This window comes from Zootoca vivipara, chromosome 4 (assembly GCF_963506605.1).
Source record: "Zootoca vivipara chromosome 4, rZooViv1.1, whole genome shotgun sequence".
NCBI classification, from domain to species: domain Eukaryota; kingdom Metazoa; phylum Chordata; class Lepidosauria; order Squamata; family Lacertidae; genus Zootoca; species Zootoca vivipara.
Window position 1 is genome coordinate 28,064,754 of NC_083279.1, and position 26,620 is coordinate 28,091,373.

Genomic DNA, 26,620 nt, shown 5'->3' on the forward strand with positions numbered 1-26,620 from the left:
TGTCAAAACCACTTCATCCTTCCTGACCATTTTTGTAAATAAATAAAAATGTATATCATTGGCCATTCACCAATTTATCATGGTTGGCGTTACTTCACATGTAAGTTCTTACAGTTTGACACTGCTGGTTCTGTGAACCAGCCTGAGACCTCTGGCTATAGGGTGTTATATAAATTCAATAAATAATAATAATATATTTCACATTTTACTTTTTCTTTTGCCCCTTCTAAATCAATAAAAGAACTGGAAGTTAAAAACATCTCTACCTCTGAAGCATTACATGTTTATCTGGGAAAAAAATGTATTTCCTGAGAATCATTACTATTCATAACAACAATTGCAGAAGGCAAACATTGCAAAGGAACGGTCTTATGGAACTTTAAGCCAGAGAGTTGTATCCAACTACACAGAGTAAACCCAGTTACATTAATGGACCTCCGTCATGTTTATTACTTTTGATGGGTCCACTCTGACTAATGTTGGATTCACTGATGATTAATTTATTAAGACAAAAGCATCCATGGACTAGAGTCCTGTTTGCTTGATGTATGAAGCATTGATATACATTGGAAATAAGGATAGGCAAACCTGTTCATTTCAATTTTCTCAGTTTTCCAATCTTAGGTCCACATTTGTGAATTTTTCTTTTGAGTTCTCATTAAAATCCATCAGCATTTTAATGCCAAATTACTCCTGTTATACACAGGCTCATACGTGATTTACCTAAGACACATTTTTGCAAAGCAACATCCTCTAAAATGATGCATTTCTGTATGTTATTTTCATGTATATGCACATTTTTACAGACACTTAACCCGAGTATATGCATTTTTGCACAAATTAATTGTCCGGAAAAACTACATTGGAAAATTCAGAGAAGTGTGGGTTTTGAAGGATGGCTATTTCCATGGTGTTTGCAAATTAAATCAAATTTGGGGGCAGGTGTGTGTATGTATTTGCAGAGGAAGAATAAGCAGTTGAGGGGCAAGGGAAATAAAATACAAAAAAACCACAACAGTCTGACATCTACATCAAAACTTAAACGAAAGTCAAATATAAACACAGTGACAATTCACAAAGTAACCCAACCACTCCCTGAATATTTCCAAGGGTGAGTTCAAATGAAATGGTGCATGTAAGAGGCTGCAAATGATTTCAGCCATGTCTAAGTCAGTCGTCAAGTGTTACCATAATACCAAGAGTAAACAATGAAAAAAACTGCAAGGTTGAATTTCAGCAGAACAAGGAAACAATTGGCCAAATGTAGCTAGGGGCTACGTGTTCACAGAAAGAGACTTCCATTAGGGTTGCCATAAATCCAGAATTTCCCGGACATGGCCGGAATTTGGTCGTAGGAAACAGTGTCCATGTGGAAATTGCTGAACAGTGTCCAGATTTTCACTTTTTGGAGTATGGCAGCCCTGCTTCCATGGATCTGTCTCTAGCCGGGTGGTGTATCAAACACAAAGACCTATGCTCCAGATGTGATTCCCTTCAGTGAGCCAACCTTTTGCACAAAGCTAAAATCCGAATGATCTGCTGATTGGCAGGAGGAGGAAGGTGGTGGTCTAGATTCACTAAACAGCTGGTTGTCAGCATTTCAACTTTCTTTAAAACAGGACACACGGGTGTAGTTGATCCACATGCATTCAGCTGGAGTGTAGCCACTGTGTGTAGCTTTCCTCCCACAACAAGAGAAACAAACGGAAAACCTTGCTCATCGTACATTTGTAGAAATAAGTCGTTTCAAGTTAGTTCTTTTTTCGTTTGAAACACCATGTGAATTTGGTACATTAAGAAATGCTAGTGGAGGCGATGTTGTCAAAAGAGTCCGTTTACCATGTCCAAATGGTGGCTGTAACAGCATCATCCATCCATCTAGCCTTTTGAAACAGCTGCGCCAGAAGTTGTTAAAAGGATACGAGGGTTTCTGTTGTATTGAGAGAGGTTGGCACCAAAGGCAGTTCTGGAGAAATCTGGTGTCCTGGTGGCATTCGGTATCTGACCTTTTTCCAGAACTTGGTATTTGCAGAATAAGAATGCTTCTTTGTAAGGTCCCCATTCCATCTAATGGCTCCCTGCTTTTGCTTGATGTATCTAATAGATTCTGGCAGGCTGCTGTAATCCTCTATTTGACCCATTTCGATCAGAATGACTTTCATTCCAGCACTTTCACTCATAAGGGCATTGTACAGAGCTATTTGCTCCTCAGGAACCCCTTGTGATATATTGTAAGTTTGAAATCCTGGTACTAAAATGATGATCAGCCTTCTGCTTTGCTTAATGGTTTCATCAATAACGTTGACTACAGCTGTAAATTAAATAAATAAATAAATAAATAAGATAAATACCACATCACATATGGGCTTCTGCAAGTAAATCACCTACTTTCTGTGATATTCAGGGATTCTTAACGATGCAGGAATTTTTCTTAGGAGGAAAAATCCCAGATATCTGACCATATGCACATAACATATTGATGCCTTTGGGACTTGAAATATGTATTCAACCCTGTGTGGGTAATCCAACTTTGGCTCAAAATCAAGCAAGCAAGCAAGATGGGAAGGTTTGTGCTCATAATTAAACAGAACTGCAAGATGGCTATCAGTTATTGCAAGTTATTAACACCTCATTAGTTTATGGATGAAATTGAGACAACCTATTTCATTTAAATAGACAGCATCTTAAAAAGCAGAGACATCACCTTGCCAACAAAGATCCGTATAGTTAAAGCTATGGTTTTCCCAGTAGTGATGTATGGAAGTGAGAGCTGGACCATAAAGAAGGCTGATCGCCGAAGAATTGATGCTTTTGAATTATGGTGCTGGAGGAGACTCTTGAGAGTCCCATGGACTGCAAGAAGATCAAACCTATCCATTCTTAAGGAAATCAGCCCTGAGTGCTCACTGGAAGGACAGATCGTGAAGCTGAGGCTCCAATACTTTGGCCACCTCATGAGAAGAGAAGAATCCCTGGAAAAGACCCTGATGTTGGGAAAGATTGAGGGCACAAGGAGAAGGGGACGACAGAGGACGAGATGGTTGGACAGTGTTCTCGAAGCTACGAACATGAGTTTGACCAAACTACGGGAGGCAGTGCAAGACAGGAGTGCCTGGCGTGCTATGGTCCATGGGGTCACGAAGAGTCGGACACGACTAAACGACTAAACAACAACAACATTTCATTTAAAAAGCAATAAGGCTGAATGGATGCTTTCTTTTCTTACCTTTTCCTGGTAAGTCATCCCGGCCAAGGATAAATAGATTATACCCACACTTTTTCTCCAAAACCTCAGGAAGCACTTTCAGAGCAAAACAATCTTGGGTATCTGCTTTTGGATACAGCACGTAGGCGTCATAGATCTTGCCATCTGAAACTGAACACCACATGTAAACCTGTAACATTTTACTCATTGATATTTGAATTTCCAGTTTTACTTGGTAAACCCCCTCCAGGAAAAGCTAATGTTTGAATAGCAGCTGGTTAAGGAACAGCATTGGGCAGACACCATGATTTGATACTATCTGGACTGTGTGTCGATATGGCAGCCGCCTGCAGTGGAAGACTCCTGGGCTGATTTGGCAACACCAGCTTGTGAAGAGATGATGTGAATTTACAGAGGGGAATTTTGGATTACAGAATTGGAGCATAAAGAAGAAGAAAAAAGACATCAAATCCACACAGAAAAATATTGTTTTGACTTAACTCACTTGCAGAATGAACGCAGAGGCTGTTGAAAATAATGAAGGATTAACATCAGAATGAATTATGGGAATTATTGTAATGATTATGAAAAGCAGTAGAACTATGAGGTGATTAGGATTCCCTCCGATCTCGAAGCATGGGAAGTCAGCCAAAAATTTATAATTAGGCATAATACTGGGACTATTGGATGATTTGTATAATTTGAAATATATAATATGGTTTGATTGGATTGTTAAAATGGAAATTTAATAAATATTATTTAAAAAGAAAAGAAAGAAACTGAACACCACAGACCAAGGTAATTGGCAGAGCTAAATAATAACATAAGGTGCTAGGTATACTGTGTTATTTTTATGCTGCCTATTATCAGCAAGCATTATCAGCAAGCAGATCAGCATATATCTCATGCTTTTAAGTGACATTTCATGGGCAATCCTGCTTTGGGACAAGATACAGGGGCAGTTTGGGCTGCGAGCTTTAGTTTGGTTCCTTCCCATACCACTCCAGTCATTTTTGAACCTAGGAGTTTGTGCAAGAGGAGCTGGCGTTGTGGCTACTTCCAAAGCCAACATGGTCAGCTCCTGGAAGTGGATGAGTCAGAGATGAGCCATATTACTAGCCCTGCCCATCTGGGTTTCTACAGCAACAGCATGGAAGGTGCAAGGGAATGGCACCTCTGATAACAAAATAATCGGCACTGAATCTCAACCATTAGCAACTGTCTTGCAATCACTTCATCTGTAGATATCACATGACTACAGCCACCCATTGCTTTGCTATGGCATGCTTCCCCCACCCCTTCTTTGCTTTTATTTTTGTGGCCACAGATACAGGCACTGCATTCTTTCCCTTCCGCAGCACTTCGCAATAAATAATATACCATTACCTTTTTTATGAAGGAAAGGGTGGCATGACTTCCGATACCACAGTACAAGCTCGATCTTGAACAATGCGCAGATTAGCACAGGAATAAAGATGAGCAATACAAGTGCAATCAGTCCCAGGATATTTTGGGCTGGAGTGGAAAAGAAAAAGAAAATGAAAAAAGCAAAGCAGACAAGCAAAGCATATATGAATATTTCTAAGTAAGGTAAACAACTGGGATCCCACTAGGACAGGAATTGGAAATGTTGGGCCCTCCAGATGTTAGACTCATAGAACTGTAGAGCTGGAAGGGAACAGAAGAGTCATCTTGTCCAGCTAGATGCACTGCAGAATAGAAGATGGACTACAACTCCCATTATCCTAGAGCAGGGGTCAGCAAACTTTTTCAGCAGGGGGCCAGTCCACTGTCCTACAGACTATATTTTTTTGGGGGGATATGAATGAATTCCTATGCCCCACAAATAAGCCAGAGATGCATTTTAAATAAAAGCACACATTCTACTTATATAAAAACACGCTGGTTCCTGGACCATCCATGGGCCGGATTTAGAAGGTGATTGGGCTGGATCCGGCCCCCAGGCCTTAGTTTGCCTACCCATGTCCTAGAGCATTGTGGGTTGGTGGGAATCCAATAACAGTGGGGGTGCCAATGTGAATAAAAAAATGTGGGGGCCCAGGTAAGCCCTGCCCAGCATAATCGATCACATGAATGGGAATACCCATTAACTTTGTGGGGGCTTGGCCCCCTCAAATATTTTATTGTGGGGGCTGAAGCCCCCACGGCCCTTAGGAGTTGGCTCCTATGGTCTTGAGGGTGAGCTAAAGCAAATCCGCTCCTTCCTCGTGGTACTGTATGTTGCTTGACCTTCCAGCAGGAAAAGAGGCATGGAGAGAAGAGCATGTGGAAAACCAACACAAGAACTTGCAGGCAGAGCACTTTGGGGGAAAGAGGCTCTAGCAGCAGCCCAGTTTTATTTATTTAAAAATGCCATTTCAGCATTTGAGAAATTTGCCTCATTTCCCTACCAAAGCAAAGACTGGAGACTCTTAGCATGGAATATGAAGTATGAAAATATTCTAAATTTGTGAGCAGAATCCAAAGAAAGTTAGACATCAACTATGGTTGCAAATTCTCAGTATACTAGAAAGAAATCTCCCTGCAATCAAAAAGGCATACTGGTATTTCCAAGCTAGAATATGCAGAGATTCATTCTGGCTCATCTTGATTGCTACTAGGTAAAGGACTCCTGGACAGTTAAGTCCAGTCAAAGGCAACTATCGGGTTGCGGCACTCTTCTCACTTTCAGGCCGAGGGAGCCAGCTTTTCCAGGTCATGTTGCCAACATGACAAAACCGCTTCTGGCTCAACGGAACACCGTGACAGAAACCAGAGCGCACGGAAACGCCATTTACCTTCATAACAAAGCAGCCAGCGGTTTTCTGCTGCTGTTTCCTCTCCTCTCCTCAGGTGCAACCCCCCCCCCCCAAAAAAAAATCTTCTCCAGAGGGTCTTCAACCCTCCAGAGCCAATTTGGAAGGTGTGTTTATTCATTTCATTCTTCACAATTATTCATTTTTTTACTAATAAAAACATCAGATGACATACGTACGTGGGCGTTGTATTAAGAAGTATGCAGCAACTTCGCCCGCCTGGCAAACAAACCGCTGGTCATAATCTTCATTTTTCACCTCAGTGATGGTCAGAGGGACTACATAACCCCATGCTCCTTCAACGGGGAAGTCTTTTCTGTTCAAAAAGTAGTTGAAGCACACATTGAAAATGTGTTCTAAAAGGGGCATTGTGGGGGTTGCAGCAAAGGGATTCCAGGTGCAAAAACTCCAGCCCATATTTAAACTAGCTGTTTGGTGGACAAGGTCACATCACTCACTCTTGGGCTGATTCAATCTGCCCTGTCACGTGCAGCTGTGCAGATTTTATACACGGCCATTTTCTAAGCGAGATCCCGTGTGAAATCTGCTGTGGACAAAGTTGAAGGACAGAAGTGTCCCATGCCATTTGTCATGAGTACACAACGAGAGGAAACAAATCATGCTGGATTTATTTACGTTAAAAATAGATATACTTACTCGAACCCTTCTTCAATTCTACCTTTAAACAGGAAGTTTACTGGCGTATTATTGACTTTCCAGGTAATGCCATTTAAAGAGTTTCTGTAACTTGACACATTGCACATCGTAAATATTTTGGAGCCTGCAAAATTCATTAGCAGAAAATGGGCATAAGACACTTTCAATAAATTGTAGTTGTACAATCATGTGACGATCATCACATCTTCTGCTTTATAGTCTCTCAGTGTTTGTGCTAATGTAGTGTTTCAGTGATGTCTACGCTGGCTTGGTCATGTACACAGAATGAAAGATGGCAGGATCCTCAAAGATGTGCTTTATGGGAAAGCTGGATCCAGGCACCAGGCCTGTGGACAGGCCAACTCTGCATTATATGGGGGCAGCCGCCGGGACCATATAACACCGGTCCTGAAAGACCTACATTGGCTCCCAGTACGTTTCCGAGCACAATTCAAAGTGTTGGTGTTGACCTTTAAAGCCCTAAACGGCCTCGGCCCAGTATACCTGAAGGAGCATCTCCACCCCCATCGTTCAGCCCAGACACTGAGGTCCAGCTCTGAGGGCCTTCTGGCTGTTTCCTCCCTGCGAGAAGTGAGGTTACAGGGAACCAGGCAGAGGGCCTTCTTGGTAGTGGCACCCACCCTGTGGAACACCCTCCCATCAGATGTCAAAGAGATAAATAACTACCTAACATTTAGAAGACATCTGAAGGCAGCCCTATTCAGGGAAGTTTTTAATGCGTCACATTTTAATGTATTTTAAATCTTTGTTGGAAGCCGCCCAGAGTGGCTGGGGAAACCCAGCCAGATGGGCGGGGTACAAATAATAAATTGTTGTTGTTATTATTATTAAGATGTCTGCAAATGTGAAATGAAGGCTGGCAACATTAACCCCAATGTTTGGGTATCCCTTGCAGATGACCGCAGGGCATGAAGACAGACAGTGAGGTCATGTATCCACAGCAGTGTCCAGAAGAGACCTCTGGTAGGAGCACAGAGAGAAGAAATGCCATGGTACATCTGTAACAGTGAAACCAGACACCTTCATCTGCCCCATCTGCAATAAAACATGTCTCTCCCATATTGGTATCTACAGCCACAGCAGGCACCATAACTCTCCAACAGTTTGACTTTACCCTGATGGCAAACTCTTCCATCACCTCTTAAGACAGATGGACAGATGGATACCAACGACAACAAGAGTAAACCATGCACAAAATACAATTATCAGAGCTCTGCAGATTTCGAAAAATATTTAGGGGGGAATTCTGTAGCAAAAGCAGGGGGACACAGAACAGTCAAATAAGGAACTACTTAGAAAGTGCAATGTTGGCGATTACTACTGATAACAGTGCCTTCGACTCATGGAAATAATGAAATGATTGGGTTCTTGTTCATTTTGTGTTGCTGTAGCGTTTTTGTTCGGCCAGTTCTCTTTAAAATATGAAAGTACTAAATGACTTACCAAGTTCAGCCTCAATAGTATTATTTCTGGGGTACAGAATCTCAGTTCTTTTCTTTGGTTCATTCACTAGCAACAGAAGGCAGAAATATTTTTATAAGATCAGATAGAGAACAACAACTCTTTTTGGGGGGATGGGATTTCCATAATAGTTCAGATAATAGATATGGTCAATATATAATAATAGATATTGTCTTGACTCTTGACGATGGGGGAAAGAGTCCAGGCCTCAGTATGGCCCAGAGGTCTTTACAACAGAAGATGTTCCCTAGGCTCCAGGGCAGGTAGCCACACCCAGGCAAAATCTCAGGGAGATGGCAGAGAGCTCTCTCCACCGCAGCTGGGTGGAGTTTATTATTTAGTTTCCACTCCTTCCTTCCTTCCTTCCTTCCTTCCTTCCTTCCTGTCTGAGGAGAAGCCAAATGCCCTAACTTGATACCTTCCTGAACTACTATCAGGGCTGGTCCAACACATTTTGCTGCCAGAGCCAGAACAGCAAATGCCTTGCCCACAAACAGTGTGACAGACACCCACACTAAATATGGTGCTGGGTAACATGACCAATCTTATGAGTGTGCTAAAAGACACAACTCTCCTGTTTTTAACACAGGAGAAGTCTGGAATTGACTATGTGTGGCAGCATTTGTGAGTAAGCAGAAGCAAGGTATTGTGCTTCTTTGAAGACTGCCCCTTGTCCACTCATTCCCCACCCAGAGGTTCAAAGTATGAGGCAATAGCATACGGTGAATTTTTTTGTAGGGGAACAGTGAGGGCCAGAGGCATCAGCCTGCAAGTGTGATGGGGGAGAATCACACACATGAGCACAGCATAGCACCTTCCTCCCTAAACTGGGCAGAAGCTTCCAAGGCTTTGGGAAGGAGGCCCCAGGGGAACATTTAGGGAACTAGCCTAGTCCCCGCTAGTCCACTGACCACATGCCACTGGTATGAGGATGCACTTCTGAAACAAAACAAAACAGTTTATTTAACGGCATTTAATGACGATTCCAAATGTGACGGTTACATAAGCAAGGCACAAAACTTGGTTCAAAGCACACACTCTTTGCAAAGAGTTTTAAACCACACTCTTTTTAAAATCAAGTCTCAGTATAGACTTTTCCAGACAAACCAGCAACCCTCAGGGAATCAAACTGGGTTGCAATGCCTGGTTAAAACCTTTTCCTGACGGAGCAGGTAGCTATCTAACTCACTGGCAGTCAATTCTCTATATGAGCTCACTCAGACAGATCGAGGTCCCCACCATCTGCCCTCACCAACTGACAGTCTCTATCTGACTGTTAAACTTCCAGCTCCTCAGTTTCTGACCTGCCAATCCCTCCTGATTGGCTGATGGCCCAGCCAGCTCTCACTGGTTGCTGGGTCCCCAGAAGGCTGACCCAGGGCCTGTCCGTCACACACAGCACCCAAGACCGGCCAAGATATTTCAGCACCTGATGCAGAAAATCACACAGCCACCTCTCCCTGGGAGTAAAATGATGATGAATTAAATAACTAACAGTCTGCTGTGTTTTGATTGCAACTCAAAGGCTGTTTGAGATAGCCACCTCACTCATGGTAGGGCTGGCTCTGGGTACCAGGTGACTCTGCTTTCCGTAGCAGCTGGCCTCCCATTTTTCCAGCAGGGGATCTTGTCTACCCTCTGCTGGTGGATTCTGCTTGAAAGATAGCCAGGATTGCCTTTCAAGGATTTCAAAGAGCTCCTCTCTCTTTTCCTAACTCAGACAACTGTGCCCAAACTCCACAGGGCAGCAACCAAGGACAAGGACTTTCAAAAGTGGAGAATGCTTTCCTGCAAGTGCAAAAGAGAATACAGTGGAACCTCGGTTTATGAACACCTCGGTTTACGAATTTTCGGTTTACGGACACCGCAGACCCATCTGGAACGGATTAGTTCACTTTCCATTATTTTCAATGGGAAAGTTCACTTCAGTTTATGAACGCTTCAGTTTATGAACAGACTTCTGGAACCAATTACACCCATGCTTCGGGTTAAGTACGCTTCAGGTTGAGTACTCCGCGGACCCGTCTGGAACGGATTAATCCACTTTCCATTACTTTCAATGGGAAAGTTCGCTTCAGTTTATGAACGCTACAGTTTATGAACAGACTTCCGGAACCAATTGTGTTCATAAACCGAGGTACCACTGTAACTACATATCTGACATCCAACAGTAACTCCCCTTCTCTACCTCAAGTGGCCGGCCCAGAGAAAATATGGGATGCTTCCAAACTGTGCTTTTTCTGCATAATAGCCATAATAGACAGCAATCGCAAAATTGAAAGATGCCTACTTCTTGGGAGAAAAGCAACGACAAACCTAGACAGCATCTTAAAAAGCAGAGACCTTGCCAACAAAGGTCCGTATAGTTAAAGTTTTCCCAGTAGTGATGTATGGAACTGAGAGCTGGACCATAAAGAAGGCTGATCACCAAAGAATTGATGCTTTTGAATTATGGTGCTGGAGGAGACTCTTGAGAGTCCCTTGGAATGCAAGAAGATCAAACCTATCCATTCTGAAGGAAATCAGCCCTGAGTGCTCACTGGAAGGACAGATCCTGAAGCTGAGGCTACAATACTTTGGCTACCTCATGAGAAGAGAAGACTCCCTGGAAAAGACCCTGATGTTGGGAAAGATTGAGGGCACTAGGAGAAGGGGACGGCAGAGGACAAGATGGTTGGACAGTGTTCTCGAAGCTACCAACATGAGTCTGAGCAAACTGCGGGAGGCAGTGGAAGACAGGAGTGCCTGGCGTGCTATGGTCCATGGGGTCACAAAGAGTCAGACACGACCAAATGACTAAACAACAACAAGCCATGCTTTGCTCACTAACTTTTTACAGAGCAGCTACATGACATCATAATTAAATGACTGCTTTCCTCCTGCTTCTTCACACTTTTACAGAAGTCTGGCTTTTCTTTTTAAAGAACAAAAGTGTAGTGTAGTCTCCGCAGGTAAAGATGATCCTAGGACTACTCTTAAAGAATTTAAAAAGAGCCTGCTGGATCAGGTCAGTGGCCCATCTAGTCCAGCATCCTGTTCTCACAGAGGCCAACCAGATGCCTATAGGAAACCCACAAGCAGGATCTGAACACAGAGCACTCTTCCCCTCTTGTGATTTCCAAAAACTGATATTCAGAAGCATCACCCTTTTCCAAGGTGCATGGTTTATACATTTATAACAACATAGTGGGCAGGTGAGCCTATCGTCGTACATCTACTGAAATGCATTTTCAAAATATTTCCTTTCCCATTTTAGTAGGATTTTTTAAAATTTACCCGTCTTTTCTGTCAAAGTAATAACATAATTGCCCAATAGTGTTCCAATTCTAAAAGTGCTTTAGTGTGGGGGTTTTTTAATGCAAAGAAAAAGTCAAACCGGGGGAGGGGAGCACTAGGGTGTCATTCATTGGGAACCCAGTGAACTGATGCTAACTGGTAATGCAAAACATGCAAGTTCCACTCAGAAAAGACCCATTGAAATTAACCTGACTATTAACATCTGAGTAGGGCTATTTATTATTATCTTGAAAATTTGTATATGCTTAATCACAGTAATCTCCAAGGGATGTACTGGGAGACCTCATACAATAAAACTAAAAATGGATTAAAGTTTTAAAATCAAAGCTGCATACAACCCCATTACATAGGGAATATTTGTACAAAATACAGGCTTTACCAAGGAACTAAAACATAAAGATTTACCTTTAACAATCACAGAAATGCTCCTTGAAACATTATATTGATTCCCCAAATAAGTGTACGTTATTTTACATTCATATTTTCCCTTATCATCTTCTCTCATGTTGTTTATTACAAGATATGATTGCAAAACGAAAACTCGTTCATCCTGCTGCAGTGGATTGCATTCCTAAAAGCAAACAAAGGTTCAGTTTAAATGCACACAGAATGTGAAAAGTACACGCTAATTGCTCACGCTTAGTTTGGTTTATCCTAAACAAATCCCTGTATAGAGTCTTATGCTAAACAAATTCACTGTAGAGGAAGGCAAAACTAAGAGAAATTATAGTTGTCTGCCTGCCTTGTATACTTTATGCTGTAATGAGCTCTGGAGAAGTTGCAACGTACTAAAATTATGTGCCATCCCATTTATGTCTAGTTTGAGACGGAGCTGCCTAAGAGAATATGTAGTTCCAAACTCACGCTTGTTGAGAAAACTGGAATGAAGGGAGTTGCCTGCCTTGGGCTCACTTCCAGTTTCATAATCCAGATGGAAAAATAAATGATTTTAATTATAGCCTGGGAGATTTTGCTGGAGAAAACAATCAGGCAGTGGAAGGGGTGAGTGTTCCCTCTCCACCTGACGATACACCCCTGCAAATGTCCCCCCACCACCACCACTGCCCTGGCACTTCAATTGTGAGAGAAATGTAGCATTGAGAAGTTACTAACATTAATTTTAACGTTAAGTATTCTTTAGAAGAAAAGAAGTGATGGGGAAGTGCCACAGAAGAGGGGAACCTATAAGGGTCTGTACCTTATACCAACGAACAGACAAAAAATCCATCACTTGTCCCAAGTCCTCCGTGTTAGAACACACAATCTTTGCAGTTGATCCTTTTGGTACCGTTTGAGTATAGCTGGACTTCTCATTAAAACACTGAGCAGCACTGTCGTTGACAACCTGCATTCTAATCCTATTTCTGTAGCAGATTGTCGAATTCCTGTAACTAAACATGATAAATGCCAGAGTTAAAATTACTCCAGTTTTATGCTTTTGCAGAGTAAGCATACCCACCACAGCCATTCCAAGTGATACCCCCACCCTCACAATTACCGTATTTTCTTACGCTCTTTCCTTCTCGCTAATCCCAAAGGAGCTCCTAGCATAAGATAAGGAGGGTGGCTGTTTGGATACGTTCTGTTATAGTGATGACAATTTTGTTATTAAATAGACCCCTGTCTACTTTATTGAGGCTGCAATCTTATACTCCAGAGTAAGTCCCATTGAACTCATAGGGGCATACTTCAGCCTAGACTAGGGGCATGGATATAGCCAGAGGGGCACGGAGACAGCTCCCCCACCCCTAAATCAAAAAAATAAATAAATACTTAAATAAATAATCAGAATATCTGAAATTGAAATGCTCATTGAGTTCACTTGGATTATATTGTGAAAGGTTTTCAGCAAATCCAAGAAAAGTTGTTTTTGTCTAGATTTTTTTTATATATATAAAAGATAAAAATGTGTGTTCTTTGTAATTTTGCAAAATATACTCGTTAACCACATGAAAGGTACTCCCTGACCTTAAATTTTTTTATTTAACTTAGTTTTCAACTGACTGAAGATATTGACAGATTTTTCTGGCGTCAGAAGTAAGTAATTTAAAACAACTGTTGTTGAAATGTTTCATTCTGAATCCGCTAGACAGAGCCAGATAGAGGATAATGACAGGCGGGTGTCTTGCCCCCATCAGAACATAAATCCTGGCTCTTCCCCCCCCCCCATGACTAGGGGTGGGGAACATCAGATCTGAGGAGCAATTGCAGTCCTCCAGGCTTCTCTGTCTGGCCCCCAGGACTCTTTCCAGACCCCTCACTGGGCCTGATTCATACCCTCCTTTAGTGTTCTTGGTCTGGGTGGAATGTGTACTTGAACTGTAAGAAAGCCCTTCTTGACTGGATGGGGGATAAAGAGACATGCATGACTGTGTGTAAAAACTATCCTACGGTAAAAAATTTACATTCAGTGATCCGCCCGTTTCTGCCTTTGGTCCCACCCATGTGGCTCTTGAAAAGTTGTGCAAGAGGGAATGTGGCCCTCGGGCAGAAAAAAAAAAGATTTCTCACCCTTGGAGAAGACACATATACTTCTTGGACCAAATATGTAAACAAATGGAAATGGGGAAATAGATGGTAATAAATGAATACCCACTAAAACTAGAGGACCTAAATCTTCCGCTTCCATACCCAAGGGAGCAACATCTGAAATCTCACAATTTGCAAAGGAATCATTTCTAATAGATCTCTGCTGAAATAGTTCAATCTGGTTGCCCCAATGGAAGAGCACAGTAATTCCAATCTTACATCAGTTTGAAGGTTTTCCAAAGCAAAACCCTTTTGTCGTTTACCAGGGTTTTTTTATGATGTTTTGAAAACGTTCAGATTGTCCTGGACTTAGGCAATATTGCTGGAATGCAAGCACAAACACTGAAATAAACTGGAATGTGCACATTCCGCAGTCAAATAACTGTGAATGCCTGAAGAAATACTTTCATCCAGAAAGTGTAGTTTTACTGACCTTCATCGAGTTGAGGATTAGGTGATGGGAGGATAAACTAAAGATTACCAGTCATTTTAGGACAAAGATAAATGGCATACCATTTTGGCTGAATGGCTTTGTGCAATGGAAGGGGGGCAGGAATGACCGCTCCACACATCAATGGGGGGCGCTTTTTGCGTGGACGCGCACAGCCCCCTGATCCTGGCACCGCCATCCCAGGTAGGATGCCAGGGGTCTCCACCTACCCAAGCTGGGCATCCAATCCTGCCTGGGAAGGTGTTGCCAGGGGATGGCCAGGTAAGGGGAGGGACAAACCGGCTCGGACAATAGCATTTGAATCTTACCTCCAAGCACCAGTTGGTTCCAGAGCTTTGTGCAATGGAAGGGGGGCAGGAATTAGTGTTGGAAAACACTAAGCAATGGGGTGTTCTGACTGGTATGAGTAAACGCATTCAGAGCTGTTATACAATCATGTGCCCATCAATTAGAATTATGAGAACTTCGAATGAAATCTGACAATATTCCCCAAAAAGGCAGTCATCCCTCAGCAAAAATAACAAAAAGTCTCGACACCATAAAGACTAGCAAGTGTACATAAGCTTTTGTATACTTTCCACTTAAGATAGTGCTGCGTGGAATGGATCAAATGGACTGCAGCCCATGAAAGCTTAGACCACAACAAATTCGTTGGTCTTTAAGGTGCCACGAGAGTCTTTGCTGTTAAGATTCTTCAGTGAGAACTTCCAATGAAAGTGTAGCTGGCAAAGGGCAGCCAAACTTTTGAAGGCAAAAACAGGTATTACCATTTTGTCTATATACATGGGCAGCATGCAAGGTATGTAACTGTGTTTTTGTTTTTATGGGATGGCATTTGTGAGGGACAAGGGATACAGGGAAGTCCCTCCCATCTTAAGTTCCAGCCCATCCCCAAGCGCTGGAGAGAGTAGGGAGAGCTCTGCCTCTAGCGGAGAGTCAGGAAGTGGGGTCCGAGGCTCAGGCAAGGTTGCGGAGCCCATGCACCACGTGGGACAGGAAGTGGGGGGCCCGGGGGGGAAGGCCAATCCCCCCAACTCCCGAATTGCGACGCAAACGTAGGGGGAAGAGGTTGGGTCTCCCAAAGCTTCTGTGCTGGAAGAAAACGCGCCAATCGCCATTCGGAGGTTCTGACACCTCACCTTAAGGATGCATATTTACCGCTCTGAGCACTGTAAATAATCAGCACTTAATAAAAGCCTAAAAAGACCATGCTGGAGTCGTTACTCTAGAGTAGCCATATCAGGCCCCCTGACAGCATTCAATTTCATTGTAGTATGTACAATGACAATAAAGTATCTATCTGTCTGTCTGTCTGTCTGTCTGTCTGTCTGTCTGTCTGTCTGTCTGTCTATCTACAAGCATCCTAAAGTTAAACGCTGACATGTCATACTTTGAAAGCCGCTCTAGTTGAGCACTTGCAACAGTTGAATCTTCTAGTGCCCATTTAAGAGCACCTGTAAAAAGTTTAGTGGTGCTCATGGAACACCAACCTCTGCCACTCTCAACTTTCCTTGCCCTCGAGGACCCAGGGACTCGCCTCAGTGATGGGAATAGCAGTAATCATCATCATCATCATCATAATTTATTATTTATACCCCACCCATCCGGCTGGGTTCCCCCAGCCACTCTGGGCGGCTTCCAACAAAACATTAAAATACAGAAATCCATCAAACATTAAAAGCTTCCCTAAACAGGGCTGCCTTGAGATGCCTTCTAAAGGTCTGGTAATTGTTGTTCTCTTTGACCTCTGGTGGGAGGGCATTCCACAGGGTGGGTGCCACTAACCTCTGCCTGGTTCCCTGTAACTTGGCTTCTCGTAACGAGGGAACCGCCAGAAGGCCCTCGGCGCTGGACCTCAGTGTCCGGGTAGAACAATGGGGGTGGAAACGCTCCTTCAGGTATACTGGACAGTAGTAGTAGTAACCGCATGCACTGCCGCTCCCCAGGGGGACATCTACTCTTGTCACGGAGGGAGATGAAAGTATGGCCCAGCATCTCTTGTGGAAATTGGTGCAAATAACCTCAAGGGCCTTCTTTCAGGTGGAAATTAATGGAAACAGCATTGTGTTACTGCTGGGCATATTAGAACATGAACTCCCAAATCCTACCTGGTCAAAATGGATGTTTCTAATATGAGTGGAGGGCCAGCTTCCACCTCTGCTGCCTTCCCTATGGCTGCAAGTAAGTTGCTGGGCCTGGGAGTAGCAGGAGAAGGTGCTTGAGGTTGAAGTCAAACAGGCTTTGTTTGCAGCAAGCTGTGAACACAGACTTGCTCCACTTGCAGGGAATTGAATTGGGGTGCTTGTGTGTGCTAATTTTGTTTTTGTTTTGCTTTTGAGTGGAATGTTCAATCTAGATGACCCTTGGACGAGATGACCCTTGGGGTCCCTTCCAACTCTATGATTCTATGATCTGCAGCCTCTCTGCAAAGCACAGCCTCAAGCAGCAGTTAAACAATATCTGCTTATCTCAGATTTGCTGCACTGGGAAATACGTCGGTATCTTGGTTCTCAAATGTCTTGGTACTCAAACAACTTGGAACCCAAACACTGCAAACCTGGAAGTAAGTGTTCCGGTTTGCGAACTTTTTTCGGAAGCTGAACATGCTCCGTTTTGAATATTACGCTTCTGATTTGAGTGTTTCACTTCCAATTTGAGTGCCACACTTCTGTTTTGAGAGTTATGCCGAGGTCTGTCTGTTTTTGCTATTTATTTTGCGTTTTTGTTGTTGTGACTTTTTTGTTTTGTTTTTGTGACTGTGTGGAACCCAGTTCAGCTACTGATTGATTGATGATTGTGTGACTGCAGTGCATTGTTTATTGCTTTCATTTTATGGATCACTGGTCTCATTAGATAGTAAAATTCATGTTAAATTGCTGTTTTAGGGGTTGTTTTTAAAAGTCTGGAATAGATTAATCCATTTTGCATTACTTGCTATGGGAAAGTGCGCTTTGGTTTTGGAACGCTTTGGTTTTGGAACCATCTTTCAGAACGGATTAAGTTTGAGAACCAAGGTACCAACGTAGTCAGATTTCCAATGGTATAGCCTGAATTACCACCCTCCGCCATTTACACACATGCACCACAGTTAAATGCAAGTCCTGACCGTATAACACATTCATATAATCCAGAATCTTCAGATCTTGCAGGAATAAACCACAGCTTTGCTCCACGCTGATGAATTCTGGAGGATGGCTCTTTCGTTATAGGTGTTTCATTTCCACTTGTATACCAGCTGAAATCATAGTGTGTGTTTTCAAGATCTGGTGTTGGGTAATAAAAACAATGGCGTCCTAGAGGTTCTCCTTCAGCAGCATATGGGTTAGCAATTGTGATATCCTGGACAATGCATTTCTCTGCAAGGAGGGGAGGAAATGTTTGGTTTTTTTAGTTCCGAGTGAGATTTTTTTATTGACTGTTAAAGGAGAAATCAACTTCAGCTAGCTTTTAGGAGCCAACTACATCTACCCACAATGTTGCAAATTAGGAAATCTTAGTTTATAGTGTCAGACTAGGACCTGGGAGACCAGGGTTCAAATCCCCACTTAGCCATGAAACTTACTGGGTGACCTTGGGCCCGTGATTGCCTCTCAGCCTAACCTACCTCACAGGGTTGTTGTGGGGAATTAAATGAGGAGGGGGGACAGCCACGTATACCACCTTGTGCTCCTTGGTAAAAACAAGGTGGACTATAGAGGTAATAAATAAATACATAATGTAAGAAATAAATAGTAAGTTTAAACTTACCCTTGCATAATTGTGAACATACAAAGCAAATATCAGTAGCACAGCAGTGAAAAGCCAGAGTTTTAATCCTAGACCATTTTGGGCATCTAACTAAGATTGCTGGTTTTCACTATTGCTTCGTGTTCCCCCTCCCCCTTTAAATATTCCTAAAGTTCCCCACAAAATCAATTTCTATAGCACCCACCTGATTTGAGTACACAGAAGAATGATAGCATAACAGTGCAGGAAACCCCTAACGTGGTCTTCATATTTTACTACACAAAAGGAGAGAGAGAGAGAGAGAAAGATTCATTAATGCCCTTTTAACTTGATACGTAACCCCAAAACACTTTTATTACTATTTTTACTAGTAACTGGTATCTGCAGCTGCAAGAATGTGTTTTTTTCTCTAGTTTTTAGTTCTCCCTCCTTCAAAAAAGAAAAAGTTTCTTAGCACTTCATCCAACAGAAACCAAAAAGAAAAGGCTTTCATCTTTCCATCTATGAACAGAAAATCATTCTCCTACATGAAGAGAATGGGGAAGACTATGTGGTGCTAACCTTACAGCTACCTTAATAACTATTGTGCTCTAGTAACACAAATAGTGGGCTTGCCGATCAGAAGGTTGGCGGTTCGAATCCCCGCAATGGGGTGAGCTCCCGTTGCTCGGTCCCAGCTCCTGCCAACCTAGCAGTTTGAAAGCACGTCAAAGTGCAAGTAGAGAAATAGGAACTGCTACAGCGGGAAGGTAAACGGCGTTTCCGTGTGCTGCTCTGGTTCACCAGAAGCGGTTTTGTCATGCTGGCCACATGACCCGGAAGCTGTACGCCGGCTCCCTCGGCCAATAACGCGAGATGAGCGCCGCAACCCCAGAGTCGGTCACAACTGGACCTAATGGTCAGGGGTCCCTTTACCTAACACAAATAGCTCGCTACGGAGAAACATCCCTTTGAAAGCACACAACATGTTAGTTCATGCACCAGTAAGCAAATGTTAAGTTTTCATGCACATACACAAAACTCATTCTGTTCCCACAGCTGGTCCAAACCATTTACCGGCCTCGGTCAAACAAGATGGTTTCCTCAACCCCTCACTCCATGAACAAAATCCTAATAAGGCCACCAGCCTTGGCAAGGAGAACGCTTCCTCCACTGCACCGGAGGGCAACAGGCTAACTTATCATGGCCTTTACATGTCTCTCCTCTACTCCATGTGCCCAGCATCTTCCCCTCCCCTGAGGTGGCTGCCTCACTTGGCCATTGTAGGTCCAACCCTGACTGCTACACCATTGCCTGGCCACATCTAGGCCTTGCTAGATATAGAGATACCACCTGTTCCCTGGCTGGATGTGCTTATGAGGAGCTGAGTCTCAGCCCAAGGCAATGATCAGAATCACCACACGGTTGAGTCAGAAGAAAGTGGTTGGAACTTGTGAGTCATTGACTCCCACACATGTGTTTGCAGCCAATCCCAGCTCAATAGCACACATCCCAGTATTAATATACTGTACACTGTTGCAAACATGCATTATATTTTGAGATAGAGGTTAAGCAGGTACATTTTTAAAAAATGCAGCATATGAAGTAACCTCAAGTGTTAAGATCGCCGTCAGATCCATTATTCGATGACCAAAAGACTTGGACAGTTAAGGCAAAAGGTACGGCTACAACACATAAACAAAGCGGGTTCTCCTTCATGGAGAGCACGTGTTGGGGTTGGGGCCTAGCAAGACACCCCTCTGCTGTTGGGCAGATCATTTAGATGGCCATGCTTGTGATTGGGGCTGCTGGTTTGTTGGGTAGATTTATATGTTGCAAGTTTGATGGACAGCCCAGAGTCTATATATTTGTTGCTCTCAGTGTCGGGCTTTCTCTTTCGCTGAGGCAACGGATCAACCACCCACCCCTCCCTTGAATTAGGCTTTGCATTGACCTTGCTATGCCAGTCATGGGGTCGTCTGCTTTTGGGGCAGGGGCCTGGTAGGGATTTTTCCATTTGGCTGATTGGCTGGTGCCACTTGGTTTTCGCCTACTGCGTAGCAAATGGTCACAACTTGTAAGCTTGCAGTTAGGCACTGGTTAATGAATTGGTTGGTGGAGGGGCCAGGCTTGGCTGTGCCGGCCCCTCCAATGGATTGCTGTAGGGGAAGTGGTTGTCTGTGCCTGCCCCTACAATGCTGCTGCTGCGCAGAGAATTCCGTTAAAGGAATCCAGGGGCTCGCCATGCTTTCGTCCGTACCCCCCACAAGGGGCTAGGGCTACACAAGAGCCCCTGGGAGCATTGGGGGAGAGGTCCCCCAGCTCCATTCTCTCCCCAAAATGTTTGCCTCACACTGACTTCCACAGGTGGGCAGATGCAGATACAGTGGAACCTCGGTTTATGAACACCTCAGTTTATGAATTTTCAATTTATGAACGCCGTGGACCCATCTGGAACGGATTAATTCACTTTCCATTACTATCAATGGGAAAGTTCGCTTCAGTTTATGAACGCTTCAGTTTATGAACAGACTTCCGGAACTAATTACACCCATGCTTCGGGTTAAGTACGCTTTAGGTTGAGTACTCCGCAGACCCGTCTGGAACGGATTAATCCACTTTCCATTACTTTCAATGGGAAAGTTCACTTCAGTTTATGAACGCTTCAGTTTAAGTACTCCGCGGACCGTCTGGAACAGATTAATCCACTTTCCATTACTTTCAATGGGAAAGTTCGCTTCAGTTTATGAACGCTTCAGTTTATGAACAGACTTCCGGAACCAATTGTGTTCATAAACCGAGGTACCAATGTAGTCGGAACCAATACCTCAGCAACCACTCACATTTTTGTATTTAAATAAAGTTGTGGCCAAAATTATGCCAAAAAACTTAAACTTAAATTTCTGTGTGAAGTGTGATTTATTTGGGGTGTCTTGGGGGACCTCTACATGCAACAACGACATACCTAAAAAGTGAGAAATCAAAGCAATTTCCCACTTCCCTGGCCCACATAGTAAAGTAACTGTGGCTCTAGCCCAGGCATCCCCAAACTGCGGCCCTCCAGATGTTTTGGCCTACAACTCCCATGATCCCTAGCTAACAGGACCAGTGGTCGAGGAAGATGTGAATTGTAGTCCAAAACATCTGGAGGGCCGAAGTTTGGGGGTGCCTGCTCTAGCCTGTAATATAAGGCTGTAAAATCACAGAAGGATATTGTAATGATTCCATAGTTCATTAGCCACTGCTTGTGAGGTCAGGGCTGGGCCAAGACATTTGTTGCCTCGGGCAGTAGACAAGATGGTGTAACCATCTCCATTCCACATGCAGAAGTTGACTGGACTGGCAGCCGAATCTTACATTTGTACAGGCACTAGGACCGCATCCTTCACTGCACCTGAGGTTAGCAAGCTTGTTTAGGGTGCCGCATGACACACAGAGCTCTGTCCACGCCTTTCCCTTCACCATTTGATACCTGGGGCAGCTGCCACACTCTGCCTCATGGTATGTTTGGCACCAAGCAATGCCCACAGAAGATTTAGTAGGCTGTTATCGCTTACATAGTTATTATTAATTGCTTTCATCCAGTTTTGCTTGAACTGCTCTTCTACAAGGACATTAGAATCTAAGAGTTATAATCACAAAAAGGGAAATTTTGACTCTTGCTGGGAGCTATCGATGCAGAATTAACCACAGGTATAAAAAAAATTCCCCTGCCTTTCATCAATATTAAAGATAATTAACTACCTGAGATCATTTATGATCCTCTTTTGTCACCTGCCGTTTTAGATCAAACATTATCATATTTATTTGTTGCTGGCTTCCATTTCAAATTTTGGATTATATTATTTTACTTTACTTCTATTTGTTATTGTGGGGAAGACCATGAAGGATTTTCACATTCCAGTTTAGAATGTGGTCAGACCTCACCTGGAGTACTGTGTCCAGTTCTGGGCACCACAGTTCAAGGATACTGACAAGCTGGAACGTGTCCAGAAGAGGGCAACCAAAATGGTCAAAGGCCTAGAAATGATGCCTTATGAGGAACGGCTTAGGGAGCTGGGTATGTTTAGCCTGGAGAAGAGAAGGTTAAGGGGTGATATAATAGCCATGTTCAAATATATAAAAGGATGTCATATAGAGGAGGGAGAAAGGTTGTTTTCTGCTGCTCCAGAGAAGCGGACACGGAGCAATGGATTCAAACTACAAGAAAGAAGATTCCACCTAAACATTAGGAAGAACTTCCTGACAGTAAGAGCTAGTCGGCAGTGGAATTTGCTGCCAAGAAGTGTGGTGGAGTCTCCTTCTTTGGAGGTCTTTAAGCAGAGTCTTGACAGCCATATGTCAAGAATGCTTTGATGGTGTTTCCTGCTTGGCAGGGGGTTGGACTGGATGGCCCTTGTGGTTTCTGCCAACTCTATGATTCTATGATTCTAGAACTTTGGCCAACGGCAAGATACTACAGAAAAATCCCGAAAAGCCTCTCTGAAGAAATGGAGAGCCTCTCCTGAGCAATATTTGTATTTGACCAATGGCAGATAGAAATGAAGTTATTCTAATAATACAGTCATCTAATAGTGAGATTGTAAAAAAGAAAAGAAAAGAAAAGGTGCATTTTCAACGTAAGTTGTGAAAATCCAAGATATTCAAGTCATGGTTGCTTCTAACAGTCTGAAATATTATTTCTAGCCTCCATTCCTAGCATCTGCTAAAATTATCGGTGCTTTAAAAGTATTTTCTTAATATCTCATAGGATCTTTAGGTCCAGGGTATCTCAGGAATCACCTGAACTCTCATATCCCAGCACGATCACTGAAATCATCTTCAGGTGCGTTGCTGTTCCATCCCTGAGTTTGTGAGTCACATTTGACAACAACGAAAAACTGAGTCTTTAGTGCCATCGGTCGAGACACTCTGCCAATAGAGATCCAGTGTGCCTTCTGTGCCAACTTTTAAAATGCTGATGAAAACCTTTTTATTCCACCAGCGCCTATGCAAGCAATCTCCTACAATGGTTTAAGGGTGCTTGTCTTCTACTCTTCTGCTTTTAAATTATTTTTATGCTTTTGTTGTTTGGCTTTTATCTTTTTTAACGTTGTAAACTGCTTTGATAGGTTTCATGATTTAGCGGTATACTTTTAATACATAAATGTACATTCCTTTAAAAAAGAAAACACTAGTATGCAATGGCAGATCATACCAGCGCATTAAGTAGCTCATTTCTAAATACTAAAGAATATAAGTTTTCTCACTAACCTTTCTCAAATATTGGACAGTCATTGTTAGCCTTTATAAAGTTAATGCCACAAACCTGGGGACAGAAGAGAATCAACCACCTTTCAGGTCCAAAAACTTTGTAGAGTCTCATGATGAAGCACCAAACATCTTCTTTCCAGAAAATTCCACCCCAAAGTTGCCTTGCCCCTTGTTACTGTAATCCTGGAAGAATAGAGTGTGGGTCTTATATGGCAACAGTTCAATATAAAAAGACTGGAAAGTCTACAGTACTCCTTAAATGGAAATATAAAAGACTCATCAATATCTCAAATCACCCTTATGTCTGATGAGAGCTCAAAACAGCCGTACCACATCTCGCTTTTTAAAGCTCTATTGAAGAGGAAAAACCTGTTGCTGCATTCTGATCTCCTCCTCTTTAAAATCAGCTTTTGGCATTATGGAAGTGCGCACATTTGCTGATGGTGAAGACCATGAAATTTAGCACCCTGTAGAGTAGTTCCATTGTATGGAATGCCTGCTGTACACCGAACTTCCCAGTGTACACTTCTCGCTGCGTAAGGAAAGCTACAGAAGCAAGTCTAATCCGTATCCTACCGGATAGAAGTGGAAACTCACAAGCAGGTGTGTGGCAAGAAGAGCTTCGCTCCTCTCCTTTAAACGGGTTTTACCCGTTTGCAGAGTTGTAGGCAGGGTAGTCGTTAGGGCAAAGCAAACAATTATGCACCAACTTCCAAACAGCACAAATCAAAACTCTGAAAGGGGTGGCTTCATTCCCAACACTGGGGGTGGCGTGGGTGTGCTGAGCTCTCTCCAGAGACAAGTTGGAAAAGAGAATCTCCTTTGAAACAAACATGGAATTTCACGCAGGAAATTCTTCTGGCCCCTGATTGAGTAAGAGCCATCTGTATGACAGACCAAACAAGTTGAGAGGGAAAATGTGCTTAAAATGTATGGTGTGTATATGCAATCCAGAGGCTGATATTACCCAACTGCACCTCTGTTTCAAATCATGGTTGCTTCAGAAAAGAGGAGGATATTTTTAGCTCCTCATTTTGAAGTTGTGGGAGGGGGAGAGAGCGAGCACACGCATGTGTGTCTGTGGTAATTCACAAGAAGAGAAGTCAAACTCTCTCAAATCTCAGCGGATCTCTTGCAGCAAAACAAGTTGGAACAGTTCTTCAACTCTAAATTGAAAGGGACACTCCAAGAGCGGTGAAGAGCACGAGATCTTTACCGCATGGAAACGATGTGAGAGGAAGTCAAAGTACCAGGTCAAGAATGGAAAGGATGTCCGTCAAGTAGCTGGAGAAGAGCTAAGAAATTGCCACATCATTTGCACTTACTAAAATGGCATGTACCAAACCCTATGTACTTCCTTCTTAGGGGTTACCAGCTACTGAGTTGGCCACTTGGTCTACATATCCTTTTGCTATGGTGATCACCACATCCTCATTCATACTGTTGGTCACCAGAGGCATATCTAGGGGTTGGTGAAACCAGCCCCTACTGGGGACACAAAATCACCTATCAGACTATGGAGTGTATGGTGCGTGTGTGTGTCGCAATGTGCCGCTTCTGTCGCAGTGAGATCAAATGCGGGAGAACCTTCCTCGCACCACGGGACAAAAGTGTGTGAATTTTTCCACCCTTCCTCCTTGCCTCAACCTCATTCCAGATGCTTTGAATACTTGGATCCTGTAAAACGTAGTTATTCTAATTGCAGTAAAGTGATTTTTTTTTCCATTGGAAGGAGTGATGATGCAGCTCGTTGCTAAGAGCGCCAGGGACCCTGGGTACGCCTCTGTTGGTCACTGTAGGGAGTGGGTATATATGCAATCACCCCCAAATGAGTGATCCTTGACCATTACAGTTGAGGTAGGTGGAAAACGTGCTATGGAGTCTGCTGGGCGCATTGCATATAGGACAAGTAGTCTAGGACTTGCATATCTGAAGATCCCATTCATTTTCAGCGCAAAGCAACCAACCTGACTTCTACACCCTCACCGCATAGCACAATCCATTGCACAAACCCAAGTACACCTAGAAGTAAGCAACCATTCAGTTGGCTGAATCAAACTTCCAGCGGCAAGACCCTCAATGCCCTTGGAGTACAGAAACAAAAGGAAAGGCTGACAGGAATTTACAGGGATGGCGACAGAACTTTCCATAGCTTTCAAAGTTTTACAAATAACAGTTTCTGAAGCAAGTTGTGTATACCACAACCTTAGGCTAGAACATGGTATGGAAAATTGGAGGTTCTTACAAAACATGCAGACAATCTTAGCAGCGTTCATCCTTAGCTTCGACTTGGTGTGTGCCCATTTTAAATGTCTATACACGTCTTGCAAATTTCCCGAGGCACAGTTCAAAATAGGTCTCAACAAGCAAAACTCAGAAATATATATTCACCCAGCAAGAATGTTCCCGTTCAATGTGCCAGACAGCGTTCTATTGTTGTGTCCATGATCGCAAGATCTAGTTCCTCATTAATCAATGCCAGTTCTTCAGAGCTCATTAGCATATGTGATCAGGGGTTGGGGGGGGGAGGTTGGTGACCATATGTATCAATTTTCACTTCCTGAACTCGGTTGCTATTTCATGACCACAGACTGTCTGAGATTTCAAAATCTTGAGTAGTATGGTGTAATCCACAAATGTAGCCATATTCACTGTACATCTGATTCCAGATCATTTATGAATAAATTTAAAAGCAGAAGTCCCAATATAAATTCCATTGCAACACATTCTGCTTGCACCTTCCGCTTTGTTTAATCAGTCACCAATTCATAAGGAAATCTTTTTGACTGCTAAATTCATTCAGGAGCTTTAAGGGAATGACTTTGCCCAAAGCTTTTGGAAAACAAAATAGATGATGTCTACCAGATTAGCCCCGACTTCACGCTTGTTTGTATGCTTTCAAAGCACTCCAAAACACGTGGCAAGACTTCCTTTTACATAAGTCATGCAGCAAGGGTTTAAGCCTGCCTTTTTGTTTCATAATAAGGCACTCCAGGAAGTAATCAATGAAGATTAAATACCATGCAATCGTTTTGTTTTATTTTAAATGTAAGGAATCGGATTGCTGCCGATAATCGGAGACACCAAGAAAACAATGTAGGGGCTATTCAAGTCACAGACATGCCAAGACAAAGATATTTTTGCTTGCTGCCTAAACCTCACTAGGGCAGGAGCCAAGTTCACCTCTTGAGCCAGGAAATTCCAGAGTTTCGGAACTGCAGCAGG

General features: G+C 43.1%; 1 protein-coding gene across 4 annotated transcripts; it reads right to left on the minus strand.

Moving 5' to 3' along the window:
* Positions 1 to 263: 263 nt before the first annotated feature.
* On the minus strand, positions 264 to 24,918 carry LOC118085398 (interleukin-1 receptor-like 2). 4 transcript variants are annotated; one of them, XM_035116005.2, is made up of 12 exons: positions 23,692 to 24,913; positions 23,451 to 23,578; positions 18,369 to 18,438; positions 17,544 to 17,793; positions 12,656 to 12,848; positions 11,863 to 12,028; positions 8,143 to 8,208; positions 6,679 to 6,802; positions 6,201 to 6,337; positions 4,592 to 4,720; positions 3,227 to 3,376; positions 264 to 2,311 (listed from the first exon to the last, which is right to left on the minus strand). In XM_035116005.2, the coding sequence occupies exons 3-12, from the start codon at positions 18,430 to 18,432 to the stop codon at positions 1,911 to 1,913; spliced, it is 1,680 nt and encodes a 559-aa protein (XP_034971896.2). In that variant the 5' UTR covers positions 18,433 to 18,438; positions 23,451 to 23,578; positions 23,692 to 24,913; the 3' UTR covers positions 264 to 1,910. The 4 variants fall into 4 exon arrangements, with proteins under 4 accessions (XP_034971896.2, XP_034971899.2, XP_034971897.2 ...); XM_035116008.2 differs by lacking the exon at positions 18,369 to 18,438 and adding an exon at positions 16,223 to 16,467 and having other exon boundaries at positions 23,451 to 24,918; XM_035116006.2 differs by lacking the exon at positions 18,369 to 18,438 and adding an exon at positions 16,223 to 16,470 and having other exon boundaries at positions 23,451 to 24,918.
* Between the last annotated feature and the right edge of the window lie 1,702 nt (positions 24,919 to 26,620).

Bases quoted from the DNA above. Each gene is read 5' to 3' on its own strand.
- LOC118085398 (XM_035116005.2), bottom strand. From the start codon at position 18,432: ATGAAGACCACGTTAGGGGTTTCCTGCACTGTTATGCTATCATTCTTC. The intron at 17,794-18,368 runs GTGGGTGCTATA...CCCTCCTTGCAG, and splicing joins CTTCTGTGTACTCAAATCAG to AGAAATGCATTGTCCAGGAT. The intron at 2,312-3,226 runs GTAAGAAAAGAA...TTTAATTTACAG, and splicing joins GGATGACTTACCAGGAAAAG to CTGTAGTCAACGTTATTGAT.